Source organism: Vipera ursinii (genome assembly GCF_947247035.1).
Source record: "Vipera ursinii genome assembly, chromosome: 6".
NCBI classification, from domain to species: domain Eukaryota; kingdom Metazoa; phylum Chordata; class Lepidosauria; order Squamata; family Viperidae; genus Vipera; species Vipera ursinii.
In genome coordinates, this window is record NC_139515.1 from 22538259 (window position 1) to 22554629 (window position 16371).

At 42.9% G+C, this 16371-nt stretch overlaps 1 protein-coding gene across 4 annotated transcripts in view; it reads left to right on the forward strand.

The window, feature by feature from the left end:
* CADPS2 (calcium dependent secretion activator 2) overlaps positions 1-16371 on the forward strand; it is a 409931-nt gene that overhangs the window by 165713 nt on the left and 227847 nt on the right. For all 4 annotated transcript variants that reach the window (XM_083366018.1, XM_083366019.1, XM_083366020.1 and 1 more), the window contains exon 7: positions 10939-11050. In XM_083366018.1, coding sequence (XP_083222144.1) covers positions 10939-11050 — 112 coding nt within the window. The remainder of the gene's footprint in view (positions 1-10938; positions 11051-16371) is intronic.

Here is a 16371-nt window from a genome sequence, read left to right on the forward strand (position 1 = left end):
ACATGGGAAGATGCTGGAAAAGGTAATCAAACAACGAATCAGTGAGCACCTAGAGGCAAACAAAGTCATTACTAAAAGCCAACAAGGGTTTGTCAAAAACAGATCATGCCAGACAAATCTTATTGCATTCTTTGACCAAGTGACAAAATTAGTGGATCAGAGGAATGCTGTGGATATAATTTACTTGGACTTCAGTAAGGCATTTGATAAAGTAGATCACAACCTCCTAATTGATAAGATAGAAAAATGTGGGTTAGACAGAATCACCACCAGATGGATTCATAGCTGGCTGACCAGCCGTACTCAGCATGTGGTCCTCAATGGAACCACATCTACATGGAGGGAACTTCCGGTTGCCCTCCGGGTGAGATTCAAGGTGCTGGTGATGACCTATAAAGCCCTGCATGGCTTGGGTCCGGGATATCTGAGGGAACACCTGCTGCCAGCATCAAGCTCCCTTCGTCCAGTGCACTCCCACAGGGAGGGTCTTCTCAGGGTGCCGCCGATAAAAGACTGTCGGCAGATAACACCCAGGGGAAGGGCCTTCTCTGTGGGTGCGCCTGCCATCTGGAACCAGCTGCCCGTGGAGCTTAGGACTGCCCCCGACCTTCGCACATTTCACTGGGACCTGAAGACCTGGCTTTTTGAGCTCTCCGGCCCAGGCTGAGAATTTTTAACTGGGTTTTTTTTAATTTTAGGGATAATTTAATCTTTTTAATTTGTTTTTAACTTTTGTACTGGTTGTTTTAAATACCCTGTAAACCGCCCTGAGTCCTTTGGGAAGGGGTGGTATATAAATCTAATAAAATAAAATAAAATAAAATAAAATAAACTATGTAGTGGGGTGCCCCAGGGCTCTGTTCTGGGCCCAGTGCTCTTCAACATCTTCATCAACAATTTGGACAAAGGGATAAATGGGGAACTCATCAAATTTGCAGACGACACCAAGCTGGCAGGAATAGCCAACACTCCAGAAGATAGGCTTAAGATACAGGGGGATCTGGACAGACTTGAACACAGGGCGCTATCTAACAAAATGAAATTCAATGGTGAAAAAAGTAAGATTCTACATTTAGGCAAGAAAAACCAAATTTACAGGTATAGTATAGGGCAGGGGTAGGCAACCCTGGCTCTTTTATGACTCATGGACTTCAATTCCCAGAATTCCTGAGCCAGCCATTCTGAGGGGAAAGGCTCAGGAATTCTGGGAGTTGAAGTCCACGAGTCATAAAAGAGCCAAGGTTGCCTACCCCTGGTATAGGGGATACCTTGCTCAATAGTAGTAACTGTGAGAGGGATCACGGAGTCCTAGTGGACAATCACTTAAATATGAGCCAGCAGTGTGCTGCAGCTGCCAAAAAAACCAACACAGTGCTAGGCTGCATTAACAGAGGGATAGAATCAAGATCACGTGAAGTATTAATACCACTTTACAATGCCTTGGAAAGGCCACACTTGGAATACTGCATCCAGTTTTGGTCACCATGATGTAAAAAAGATATTGAGACTCTAGAAAGAGTACAGAGAACAGCAACAAAGATGATTAGGGGACTGGAGACTAAAACATATAAGGAACGGCTGCTGGAATTGGGTATGTCTAGTTTAATGAAGAGAAGGACAAGGGGGGACATGATAGAAGTGTTCCAATATCTCAGAGGCTACCACATAGAGGAGGGGCTCAAGCTATTTTCCAAAGCACCCACAGGCAGAACAAGAAGCAATGGATGAAAACTAATCAAGGAGAGAAGCAACCTAGAAGTAAGGAGAAACTTCCTGACAGATAGAACAATTAACCAGTGGAACAACCTGCCTCCAGAAGCAGTGAATGCTCCAACACTGGAAGTTTTTAAGAAGAGACTGGACAGCCACTTGTCCAAAATAGTATAGGGTTTCCTGCCTGAGCAGGGGGTTGGACTAGATGACCTCCAAGGTCCCTTCCAACATTATTATTATTATTATTATTATTATTATTATTATTATTATTATTATTATTATTATTATTATTGTTGTTGTTGTTGTTGTTGTTGTTGTTGTTGTTGTTGTTAGCTGCGAAGTCGTGTCCGACTCATCGCAACCCTATGGACAACGTTCCTCCAGGCCTTCCTGTCCTCTACCATCTTCTGGAGTCCATTTAAGCTCACACCTACTGCTTCAGTGACTCCATCCAGCCACCTCATTCTGTCGTCCCCTTATTCTATTGCCATCAATCTTTCCCAGCATTAGGCTCTTCTCCAATGAGTCCTTTCTTCTCATTAGGTGGCCAAAGTATTTGAGTTTTAGCTTCAGGATCTGGCCTTCTAAAGAGCAGTCAGGGTGGATCTCCTCTAGGACTGACCGGTTTGATCGCCTTGCAGTCCAAGGGACTTGCAGGAGTCTTCTCCAGCACCATGGTTCAAGGCTTCAATTCTTTGGTGCTCAGCCTTTTTTATGGTCCAGCTTTCACTGCCATACATTGCAACTGGGAAGACCATAGCCTTGACTATATGCACTTTTGTTGACAGGGTGATGTCACTGCTTTTTAGTGTGCTGTCTAGGTTTGCCATTACTTTCCTCCCCAGGAGCAAGCATCTTTTAATTTCTTGGTTACAGTCCCCATCTGCAGTGATCTTGGAGCCCAGGAAAATAAAATCTGTCACTACCTCCATTTCTTCCCCATTTGCCAGTAATTGAGAGGGCCAGATCCCATGATCTTGGTTTTCTTAATGTTAAGTTTCAACCCAACTTTTGCACTCTCCTTCTTCACCCGCAACAAGAGGCTCTTTAGTTCTTCTTCACTTTCTGCCATTAGAGTGGTATCATCTGCATATCTTAGGTTGTTGATATTTGTTCCAGCAATCTTAATTCCAACTTTTGATTCCTCTAACCCTGCCTTTCTCATGATGTGCTCTGCATATAAGTTAAATAGGCAGGGCGACAGTATACAGCCTTGCCGGACTCCTTTCCCAATTTTGAACCAATCAGTGCTTCCGTGTCCCGTTCTCACTGTTGCTTCTTGGCCCACATATAGGTTTCTCAAGAGACAAATAAGATAGTATGGTACGCCCATCTCTTTAAGAACTTGCCACAGTTTGTTATGATCCACACAATCAAAGGCTTTAGCATAGTCAATGAAGCAGAAGTAGATGTTTTTCTGGAACTCCCTAGCTTTCTCCATGATCCAACGTATGTTGGCAATTTGATCTCTAGTTCCTCTGCCTCTTCGAAATCCTACCTGTACTTCTGGTAGTTCTCGGTCCACATACTGCTGGAGTCTAGCTTGTAGGATTTAAAGCATAACTTTACTAGCATGAGAAATGAGTGCAATGGTGCAGTAGTTTGAACATTCTTTGGCACTGCCTTTCTTTGGAATTGGAATGTAAACTGATCTTTTCCAATCCTGTGGCCACTGTTGAGTTTTCCAAATTTGCTGGCAAATTGAGTGTAGCACTTTTACTGCATCGTCTTTTAAGATTTTGAATAGCTCAGCTGGAATACTGTCACCTCCACTAGCTTTGTTGTTGCTCAGCTTTTCTAAGGCCCACTTCACTTCATATTCTAGGATGTCTGGCTCGAGGTCAGTGACCACCTCACTGTGATTATCAGGGACATTAAGCTCATTCTTGTATAGTTCTTCTGTGTAATTTTGCCACCTCTTCTTAATCTCTTCTGCCTCTGTTAGGTCCCTGCCAGTTTGGTCCTTTAAAATGCCCATTTTTGCATGAAACGTTCCCTTCATCTCTCCAATTTTCTTGAAAAGATCTCTGGTCCTCCCTATTCTATTGTTTTCTTCTATTTCTTTGCACTGTTCATTTAAGAAGGCATTCTTATCTCTTCTAGCTATTCTCTGGAATTCTGCATTCAATTGGGCGTATCTTTCTTTTTCTCCCTTGCCTTTTGCTTCCCTCCTTTCCTCAGCTATTTGCAAAGTTTCCTCAGACAGCCATTTTGCTTTCTTGCATTTCTTCTTCTTTGGGATGGTTTTGGTTGCTACCTGTTGTACAATGTTGCGAACCTCTGTCCATATTTCTTCAGGCACTCTGTCTATCAGATCTAATTCCTTAAATCTATTTGTCACCTCTACTGTATATTCAAGAGGGATATGATTTAATTCATACCTGACTGGCCTAGCGCTTTTCCCTACTTTCTTCAGTTTAAGCCTAAACTTTGCAATGAGAAGCTCATGGTCTGAGCCACAGTCAGCTCCTGGTCTTGTTTTTACTGATTGTATAGAGCTCCTCCATCTTTGGCTGCAGAGCATATAGTCAATCTGATTTCTGTGTTGACCGTCTGGTGTTGTCCATGTGTAGAGCCGTCTCTTGGGTTGTTGGAAAAGAGTGTTTGCTACGAACATCGTATTCTCTTGACAAAATTCTATCAGCCTGTGCCCTGCTTCATTTTGTACTCCAAGGCCAAACTTGCCTGTTATTCCCGTTATCTTTTGGCTTCCTACTTTAGCATTCCAATCCCCCATGATGATAAGGACATCATTTTTTGGTGTTAGTACTATAAGGTGCTGTAGGGCTTCATAGAACTGGTCAATTTCATCCTCTTCAGCACTGGTGGTTGGGGCATAGACTTGGACTACTGTGATATTGAATGGTTTGCCTTGGATTCGAACTGAGATCATTCTGTCATTTTGAGGTTTGTATTCCAGTATTGCTTTTCCTACACTTTTATTGACTATGAAGGCTACTCCATTTCTTCTGAGGGATTCTTGCCCGCAGTAGTATACCTGATGGTCATCTGAATTAAATTCACCCATTCCTGTCCATTTTAGTTTGCTGATACCTAAGATGTCGATGTTCAGTCTTGTCATCTCTTTTTTGACCACGCCCAGCTTTCCTTGATTCATGGATCTTACATTCCAGGTTCCTATGGAGAAAAAATCTTTACAGTATCGGACTTTCCTTTCACCACCAGACACATCCACAGCTGAGCGTCCTTTCGGCTTTGGCCCAGTTGCTTCATTCTCTCTGGCACTACTAGTACTAGCCCTCTGCTTTTCCCCAGTAGCATATTCGATGCCTTCCAACCTGAGGGGCTCATCTTCCAGTGTCATATTGTTTTGCCTTTTGGTATTGTCCATAGGGTTTTCATGGCAAAGATACTGGAGTGGGTTGCCACTTCCTTCTCCAGTGGATCACATTTTGTCAGAACTCTCTGCTATGAACTGTCCGTCTTGGTTGGCCCTGAATGGCATAGCTCATAGCTTCATTAAATTACACAAGCCCCTTCACCACAACAAGGCAGTAATCCTTGGAGGGGATTATTATTATTATTATTATTATTATTATTATTATTATTATTATTATTATTATTATTATTATTAGTGCATGGGCCCCCAACCTTTCTTGGTTGGTGGCCCAGTGCACTGGGAGGAGTGGAGACACATTTATTTGTGCATACATGCGTGCACGAATGGGACTGCAAGCGCACACAATTGGGGCCATGATTGCACATGCAATGCAAATGGGGCCACGAGCACCCGCACGATGCTTGGGTGATGCTAGTGTGAGTGGGGGAAGTGTGCACTCGCAGCGATGATAGCACCGGTATGCTGCCACAATGCTATCATAAGTGGGGGGATGGGCTCATGGTGACACTAGGTAATGCCTGTACGATGCTCACGGTATCGCTAGTGCCCGTGTGACACTGCGATGCTAGCGAGAATGGCGGTGCACATGCACACACAAATGTGCACTGGTCAGCCACTCAGGTAGCCCAGTGGCCAACAGCCCATGGCCTGGTAGTGGGTCGCAGCCCAGGTTGTGGACCTCTGATCTAATGAACAGGGATTCCCCATTTTTACATAGCAGATAACCTATGTGGTATTTTCTGTTACATTGACCACCATGTGACTGGTTTTGTCCTATTTGGACATCAAAATGAATCACCTGATGGTCTTCCCCATAAATGTTATACCCATATATTGGATATTATACCCCAAAGAATAACGACTACTACTCATATCTGTTGAGCCACAGTACAATAAAACTGGTCACATAGTGACTCCTATTGATCAGTGTAGCTAAAAACACCACAAGGGATATACTGCATAGACATACACACACACACACACTTTTCAGTGTACCACAATGAAGCAGAAGAAATAGAAAGTAGCCTTAACAATCTTTATAGTAAATAGAAGCCAAGAGAATATCTGTTTCCAATATAACTTGGCATTATGCTGTAAGCATTTGCATCACAGAATTTAACTATTTAACAAAATGGATTGAAGAAAAGCTGATGGTGTTGGGCTTATTTCAAAAGAGTAATCTTTTGGTGATAAGAGTCACAAAAATAATCTAACTTCATTAAGTTAGATGCCATTTCAGTTTCTACATCCATCTATTATATTAAGAATTCACTGTTTAATGTTTGTATATCTGCCCTATCTCTTTCAGAATACTCTCCCTCCTGTCTCTTTCAGAATATCATCCTAAATAAGCTTTTTTTCCCCTTCTGCACTATTTTTTTGTTTTTCCTGCATCACCTGTCTTTTTTCTCAGCATCATCTCAGAACTCTATTAGAATTAAGTCTGCAGTGATTGACATGTTGTAATTGTTTCATCCTTGTGTAAGAGATGGCAGTATTTTGTCGCTAAGGCATCCAACCCTTGCAACAGAATAAATTCATATTATGGTAGTTCACAGATGGTTAAATGCTTTTGGGGAAAAATCAAAACTAGTAACTTGAAAAATACATAAATGCTCTCTGCAAACAGTTGCAGACAAGCTATATACGTAAGAAAACAATGCTTAGGCTAATGCAAAAGACTTAATTCTGCATCATGGTGGCCAGTCTAGTTAGAGAAGAAATTTGCTATTCAAATGACTCCACCATGAGTCAAATGAAGTTGATGCCATTTGCTGATTGCTATCTTTAAGGGGGGGTTGCAAATTATGGAAAACACAGCTGTAGCCATAGTATTTACATTTATTTATTTATTTATTTAGTTATATTTATATACCGCCCTATTCCCTGAGGACTCAGGGCGGTTTACAGGGAATTAAAAATCCAAAATACAAAAATTAAGAACCAAATTAAAAAATATTAAATTGACCCTGTACTCAATTAAAAAGAACCCCAAATTAAAAATTTCTCCTCAGTCTGGGCCCGAGAGCTCGAAGAGCCAGGTCTTCAGGCCCCGGCGGAATGATCGGAGGTCGGGGGCAGTTCTCAGCTCCACCGGCAGCTGGTTCCAGAGGGCAGGCGCTCCCACCGAGAAGGCCCTATCCCTGGGTGTCACCCGCCGGCAATCTCTTACCGGCGGGACCCTGAGCAGACCCTCCCTGTGGGAGCGCACTGGGCGAAGGGCGTTTGATGCCGGCAGCAGGTGTTCCCTCAGATATCCCGGACCCAGGCCATGTAGGGCTTTATAGGTGATAACCAGCACCTTGAATTTCACCCGGAGGGCAACCGGAAGCCAATGCAGCTCACGGAGTAGAGGTGTTACATGGGAGTATCGGGAAACCCCCATTACAACTCGCGTGGCCGCATTCTGCCAGTTGAAGCCTCCGAGTGGTCTTCAAGGGCAGCCCCATGTAGAGAGCGTTACAGTAGTCCAAACGGGAGGTCACAAGTGCGTGAGTAACTGTGCGTAGGGCGTCTCGGTCCAGATAGGGACGCAACTGGCGCACCAGGCGAACCTGAGCAAAAGTCCCCCTGGTCACGGCTCCTCTATGGTCTTCGAAATTGAGCCGTGAATCCAGGAGGACGCCCAAGTTGCGAGCCCTATCGACGGGGGGTAACACCTCACCCCCCATCATTAAGGATGGAATAACTTGGTTAACCCGAGATGCCGATATGCACAGCCACTCAGTCTTGGCGGGATTGAGACGAAGCCTGTTTCTCCCCATCCAGACCTGAACCGCCTCCAGGCACCGGGACATCATGGAGAGGGCATCACTGGGTTGGTTTTGGGTGGAAAGAAAAAGTTGGGTATCATCAGCGTACTGATGATACCCCACCCCAAAACCACGAATGATCTCGCCCAGCGGCTTCATATAGATGTTGAACAGGAGAGGCGAGAGAACCGACCCCTGAGGAACTCCACAAATGAGAGACCTCGGGGCGGATCTCTGCCCTCCTGTCAAAACCGACTGCGAGCGGCCCTGGAGGTAGGAGGAGAACCACCGTAGAACGGTGCCTCCCACTCCCAGACCCCTGAGACGCCGCAGTAGGATACCATGGTCGATGGTATCGAACGCCGCTGAGAGATCTAATAGGACCAGGACAGAGGAGCAACCCCTGTCCCTAGCCCTCCAGAGATCATTCACCAGCGCGACCAATGCCGTCTCCGTGCTGTGTCCGGGCCTGAAGCCCGATTGGTATGGGTCCAGATAATCAGTTTCCTCCAGGAACAGAGGGAGCTGATGCGCCACCACGCTCTCAACAACCTTCGCCAGAAAGCGAAGGTTGGAGACTGGACGGTAGTTGTTTAAAACAGCCAAAATATGTACGTAGAAGTTTGTCTTATCTTAAAGTAATTTGTTGCCAGTGTTAGTTATAGCAGTTATTTCTAATTTGGTGCAAGTAGTTAAGATTGTGAGTTTGTGAGTTCTATCCCAACTTAGGCCAGCTGGGTCACCTTGGGGCCAGTCATTGTCTCTCAATCCTTGGAAGGAGGCAATAGCAAACCATTTGTGCAATCTTGCCAAGAAAATTGCAGCAACTTGTCCAATCAGTCAGCAACATCAACACTGACATGAAAGAACAACAACTTTGTATCATTATATTCTCCTTATGTGAGGGCTCAGTGGGTTAGGACGCTGAGCTTGTCGATCAGAAGGTTGGCAGTTTGGCGGGTCGAATCCCGAGTGCTGCGTAACAGAGTGAGCGCCTGTTACTCGTCCCAGCTTCTGCCAACCTAGCAGTTTGAAAGCACGTAAAAATGCAAGTAGAAAAATAGGGACTACTACGGTGGGAAGGTAACAGCATTCTGTGCCCCTTTGGCATCTAGTCATGCTGGCCACATGACCACGGAGACGTCCTCGGACAAACGCTGGCTCTTCGGCTTTGAAACAGAGATGAGTCGGAAACGACTAGCATGCATATGCGGGGGAAACTTTACCTTTACCTTTATTCTCCTTATATGTTTTTTCTTCTTCAGCATTTTCCTAAAGTATACACTGGACAGCCATGAAATTCCATGGCAAAAGAAACCTTTGTTGTCAAGTTGCAGATCTGCATTACTAGTAAAGGTAAAGGTAAAGGTTCCCCCACACATGCGTGCTAGTCGTTTCCAACTCTAGGGGCCGGTGCTCATCTCCGTTTCAAAGCCGAAGAGCCAGCGCTTGTCCGAGGACATCTCCGTGGTCATTTGGCCGGCATGACTGGACACCAAAGGCGCACGGAACGCTGTTACCTTCCCACCGGAGTGGTCCCTATTTTTCTACTTGCATTTTTATGTGCTTTCGAACTGCTAGGTTGGCAGAAGCTGGGACGAGTAACAGGCACTCACTCTGTTACGCGGCACTCGGGATTCGACCCGCCAAACTGCCGACGTTCTGATCGACAAGCTCAGCGTCCTAACCCACTGAGCCACCGCGTCCCTCTGCATTACTAGGAGGTAGCAATAAAGTGCAGGATAGTATCAGCAACATGTTTCAGATGATGTCTGGTTTGGCAATGCAGAGGCTTTTTTTTTCTTCCTGTTCAACCATGTCCAATTCTTGGAGACTGCCTAGATAAGTCCCTGAAGTTTTTTTCTGGCAAGGTTTATCAAAAAATGGTTAAATACTCATTTATTTTTTATTAAAACTATAAAACAGATTAAAACATTAAGAAAAAGACCTGGCACCAAGTCAAACTTCTAATATGCAGTCATCTATTCCCAGTGCTTGAGGGGAAAGACTGGTCTTCAAAGCTTTACAGAAGGCCAGGAGGATGGAGGCCTGCTGAACTTCAGGGGCCCAGAGTGTGCCATAGAGCAGGGGCTGCCGTGGAAAAGACATGCTTCTAGCTCCCACCTGCTGACAATTGTTCTATGGAAGATTCTCCTTTGTTTTCCAAGACAAGCAAAACAGGAAAGCTCAGCAGTGACTGCAACTGGGCTCCATCAAAACAAGCCTTTAAAAAGAAAACTATTTTTAGGCTGTAGCTGCTAGAATGCTATTAATGAAAATCTATTTTCAGGTTGTAGTTGTTGGAATGCTGAATGAGAGAATGCTGTTACTTGTCCTTGCACTGTCCGAAAAGAGCGGAATAGCGTGCCCTGTTCTTGTGTGGGTTTTTTGGAGGTCTCACGGGCCCTGCAAAAGGAGGGCCCTTTCATGTGCCTGGGACCTGCTCTCCCTGGGCTTGTGGAAACTCTGAAAATCATGTGAAAATGCTTGCTCGATTTTCAGAGGCCTTAGAGGGCTTGCATGTCAGCAAAAATGGCATGGTCAGTGGCCCCCAACCTTTGGGGCACCAGGGACCAGTTCCGTGAAGAGAGGTGTGGTTTCACATGCTGCCTGCATCCTGTGTTTGCACGGTCTGGTTTCTGGCATACTGTGGCCCAGGGCCAGTACACGGACTGGGGGTTGGGGACCCCTGTCATAGGTTCATCCTCACTGGATTAGGCATTAGTCACAACATTGTACTAGACAGTTGACCAATACTTGAAAAAACACCTTTAACATGATTGGTGTTCATATCTTTAGTATATTCTAATGGGAAAAATTTAGATTTCTCCCAAATAATTTACACAAATCTATCCAGTTTTTGTTGTATACTCACAGCGTATAATTAATCTTTCATCATGCCATCTGCCACATTGAATGGTTTTTAATTACAAAACTAATGTCTGAAAAATCCTTAACTCTGCCACTCTCAAAACTTAATGTTCAGATGTACATTTCTATTCAATAAGTATGAAGAGAGGTGAAAATCCTGCATTTATTTATTGAAATCCAGAGCACCACTTACCCTTAATGGGCTTGGGTTATGAATGTCACAATTTTTTGTTGTTACAGATGGGGAACTCAGGGGGATTTTACCACAACCCATCCTCGGCCTGTCGTCAAAGTGAAACTTTTTACAGAAAGCACAGGGGTCTTGGCACTTGAAGATAAAGAGCTAGGAAGGGTGAGTGTTAACTTTTTTTTTTTACTAGTATAAAATATTGAGTAAGAGGGTAACTGCTATAAGCTTCTTTGTGAACCCCATAAATATGTATTAGTTTCAGACTTGCAGTAAAAACCCAATTTATAGATAACAAATTATTAATGACTTGTAACCAGAATGTATGGAGAATGGCAAGATGTTTGGCCTATGCAATTCATAAAGGTAAAATAGAATTTGACAATAATTGATATTTACTTTATCTCTGAAACGGTGAACCTGGTACTTTTGGTGTAAAAAGTAATGTCGTACCTATTAAAGGTAGATAATAACAGCTGATTTTTAACTGTGCTTTATGCTTTATTCATTTTTTTTGCTAGTGATGGTCTCATAAATAAGGAATAAGCTAACTAGCCTTCTCCACATATGTTAGAATAGTAACTCCCAGAATTTCTAGCCAAAATGATATTTTCTGAAAATTTGGGAGTTGTATGACCAAAACATCAGGAGAAGAAGCCTGAAAAGGTGAATAAAGATTATACCTCAGGTTGTAACAAATTCCAGTTATTATGTGCTCAGTATCTGTTCAGTAATATATTGGTGAGGGGAAGATGATTAAAAAATGGTGGCTGTGGCAGTTTGATCAAAGCCCCATTTGCTTTGGATCATATACAAATGGGATGAATCATCTTTTTGTCTTTTCTAGAATGCCACTGCATCTGGTATAGATTGTCCTTATTTAATGACCACAACTGGGACCAGCAACTTGGTCATTAAGTGAAGGGGTTGCTAAATGAAACCCTGACTGTGTTTATGATCTTAATTCAGTTCTTTGTTTTACAGACCTGTAAAGTTAGAATTAATTTAATTTAATAATTTAATTTAATAATTTGATTTCTATACCGCCCTTCTCCCGAAGGACTCAGGGCGGTGAACAGGGCAATACACAATAAAAATTGAATACAAAAATTAAAAAACCATTAAACATCATGCCCATAAAATCAATACATATTAAAGTTAAAACTAGTTTTAAAAACCCAACCCCATCCCGTCAGACCAGGCTAGCTTGTTCGAAAAGGAATGTTTTAAGATCTCGCCGGAAGGAGCGAAGGTCGGGGGCCGTCCGGAGCTCAACCGGTAAGCGGTTCCAGAGGTCTGGCGCGCCCACAGAGAACGCTCTCCCCCTGGGGGTCACCAATCGGCATTCTTTGATCGGCGGCACCCTGAGGAGGCCCTCTCTGTGGGAGCGCACTGGGCGGAGGGAAGTTGACGCCGGTCGCAGGTGTTGCCGTAGGTAATCCGGACCCATGCCATGAAGGGCTTTGTAAGTCATAACTAACACCTTGAACCTCACCCGGAGAGCAACCGGTAGCCAATGCAGCTCGCGGAGCAAAGGTGTAACATGGGAGTATCGGGAAGCTCCCAAGACGACTCGTGCGGCTGCATTCTGCACCAGCTGGAGTCTCCGGGTGGACCTCAAGGGCAGCCCCATGTAGAGAGCATTACAGTAGTCTAGACGAGAGGTCACGAGTGCATGAGTGACTGTGCGCAAGGCATCCCGGTCTAGATAGGGCCGTAACTGGCGCACCAGGCGAACCTGGGCCAAGGCCCCCCTAGTCACAGCTCCAATATGCTCTTCCAAAGAGAGCTGTGAGTCTAGAAGGACCCCCAAGTTGCGGGCCCTATCTACGGGGGGTAATAATTACAAGGATTGGTTGTCAGGTTACATTTTCATCATTGTGTAACTGCAAACAGTCACTAAATGAGTCGTTTGCTAAATGAGGACTAGCCATTACTGAATTTTAATTCAGCCTCCACTTAGAGTATCTGGGTACTTTACAGTTCATTTGAGATAAAACAGTAACTTTAAAAACATGATGTATGAAATTATTACAATAAAATCCAGGTATTCCTTGCTTACCAACCGTTCATTCAATAACAATTTAAAGTTATAATAGTGCTGAAAAATATCTTTCTAGCCCATTTAAAAACATTTGAGATCTTTGCATTTCAAGAGAATAAGCTATTTGCTCTTTTATGTATTGAAAGCTATGTGATCATATATTGGTAGTAGGTAAGGGTCATGCAAGGGACACGGTGGCTCAGTGCGTTAGGACGCTGATCTTGTCGATCAGAAGGTCGGCAGTTTGGCAGGTCGAATCCTGAGTGCCGTGTAACAGAGTGAGCGCCTGTTACTCGTCCCAGCTTCTGCCAACCTAGCAGTTCGAAAGCATGTAAAAATGCAAGTAGAAAAATAGAGACCACTAAGGTGGGAAGGTAACAGTGTTCCATGCCGGCCACATAACCACGGAGATGTCCTCAGACAAGCGCTGGCTCTTCGGCTTTGAAATGGAGATGAGCACTGGCCCCTAGAGTCGGAAATGACTAGCATGCATGTGTGGGGGAACCTTTACCTTTACTTTTTAAGGGTCAGGCAAAGAAAAGATTGTCTACAGAAATTGCTTGCTTTTTCTCTCTTCACCCTCACCACCACAGAATGGAAAGAAAGGAAGAGATTTCAACAGAGTACTAGTGTAAGATGTTTATGTAGCATACCCATGGCTCCCACGCCCAGGTTGTGGCACAGTCACATTGCTTTCAGTGTAAACAAGACAGTAAGCAGGCACTTGAGCATTGCAAAGGCCAGCAGAATGGTTAGGAGGCAAATAAAAACCCAAAATGTGTAACTGAGTAATCTTGTCTTTTTCTAGCTGGAAAGCACAGTTGTGCCAATTAAGGACCACTTCACTTAGCAGCAGAGTTGACAATTTCAAAGAGAGTCATTAAGCAAGAATTCCCGGGAGCCGGAAAATTAAAGAGTTGACATTAAGTTATGATCCTTTGCAGATCATGCTTATTAAAAGAAAATTGGATAAAGCAAGTAACAATGTCAATGGAAAAGCCTCCAACACTTGATTCCAGCATTGAGGTGCATCATTATACTGAAGTATACAGTTCAGTATTTAAAAAAGATGCACATGGTGGAACACATAATTTATACTTGGTTTGAAGGCAAATTCTTTGTGTGAGGCATTGTCATACTTAGCAAGCAATATAGCCTGAAAGAGATGTGGTGCTGGTTACTAACTTGGCTAGCTTCAATAAAAGGTTTGGATCGATTCATGAAAGTCATGTGGATCAATAACTATTAGCCTTGATGGCAGTGTGACTGTCTCTGAAGGCCGTCTGCTGAGAGACTACTGAGAGACTTCCTTGTGCATTTAGTTGGCCACTGTGAGAACAGTCTGTTGGATTAGATGGGCCTGAGGTCCGATCCAGCAGGGCACTGCTTATGTTCAATTTGTTCCTAACTGTGTAAGATCTGCTGTTCCCTTTCTCCAAAGCAAAAGAGGATTATTTAAAAGATACAACTATTACTGACTCTTTGGTTTCTTGAAGCAGCACAGAAAGAAAAAACAGTATAACCGGTTAGGAGATGTCTTATACAAATTAAGCTGCACTATTTCTGGAAAAATAGTGCTAGGTTGTGTAGTTGATCAAATGATTTGGATGATTGTCACTGCAATATGGGCTTTGATTACTGAGAAATAAGAGCCATTCTTGATATTTTTAATGGGCTAGATTTTTTTCTTGATTTCAATTGCATACTAAATTGCATGAGAAGATATAAGAGGTTTATTGTATTCCTGAAATCTTTGTAAAACTGATTCTGGATTTAAAATAACAACAACCCTTACCAGAAGCTAGGAATTATGAATATTATCCATATATTCAAAACTGATAGCGATGCAACATTTTCTGTTGGGAATAACATCCTATTCTATGATATGATGGAAGAGGTCATCATCTAGATTAATTTGTGCATGAAGGCCTAAGTGTTTCATTGAAATGAATAAATGCACTGGGAAGGGCTTTCAAATTCCTAAGAAACTGCGGACTTAGAGCAATAAAAGTCGTAGAGATTCTTTTGGTTGTGTTATCTGACTTGATACAAGTAGTCTTCAACTTTCAACTGAATTGTATCCTTCCTGTTATGGTTATAAATTGTGATAGTTGTAAAGTGAATCATCATGTGGCTGACTCAATTTTATGACCTTTTTTTGCAATGGTTGTTAAGGAATTGCCACAGTCATAAAATCAGGAGATCCAGGCAGTTCAAATGACTATAAGAATTTATTTTAAGCTTAAGCTCTCTACAAGAATCTGAACTATTAAGGTCAAAGGAATTCATAGTGGGCTGCACTTAGATCTCTTGTAGGCACAAAGAGACTCATGACTGATGATGCATTTGACCCCTCCCTCGGGCTCAGTTTGATCATCTCCTACACTGCTGCAGTCATTAAGCAAACACTGCAGCTATTAAGAGACTTCATTGTTTACTATAGGGCATTTTAAGTAAACTGGAAGTAAACACCAGTTTGGGGCAAAAATGTAAATCATGATCATATGATTATGGGATACTGCAGACAGTCATAAAGGTGGGATGGTTGTCAAGCGCCCAAACTGTGGTCATGTGACTGTAGGGTGGGATTGTCAGAATTCTGGAACCATATTGTAAATACTTTGGAGGAAGAGTCTGTTGTAATTTTGAACAGCCGCTAAGCAACCAGCTGTAAATCATGGACTACCTGTACCTCTATTGTTCACTTTGAACTTAATCTTAACAGCTGTAATTGTGGATCACATTAACAAAAAGCTTCTTAGGTGGACTTTTTTCACAGCAATTAAAATTCATTTCTGTTCTCTGATTACATCATTCCTAATGACAAGTTGCTGGATGAAAGGCTAACTAATTCTTTTTGCCCCTCCTCTCTATTACCTTTTTTCCCACAATGCAGCACCATTTAGTATTTTGAACTATCCCATTGATGACTGGTGAAATATACATTGACTATATAACATCACTATTCTGGACTTCATCTGTTCCAAAGATTATTAATTCTTACAGCAGTCTGATATTATATTCAAATCAAAAGTATTCTAAACATTTTCTTAACTGAGAAAGCAAGCTGAAAAATATTACTGTAGATGTCAACTACATTTGCATCTCATGCAAAACCATGTGTTGTGGATGTAACCTCAAGCCAGTCATTCACATTACTCTGGGCTGTTTGCCAGATGGTCTCAGATGTTCAGTTACATCCATGAGGGAGAAATGTTCTTTGTCACATACATACAGAGATTTACTCTAGTCTGTTCTATTTTGGAGATAAATTGTTTGAATCCTTTAAAAAGTATTGGAGGAGACAACCAAGGGAGCAGTTATGAATCAGGGCTGAAAAATAGCCTAAGATTATTTCATTCAGCCTCTCATTGAAACTTAGATTTGCCAGGAATCTACAGAACATCCAAGGTAATTGAGAAAAATAGAACATCTGTTTTCC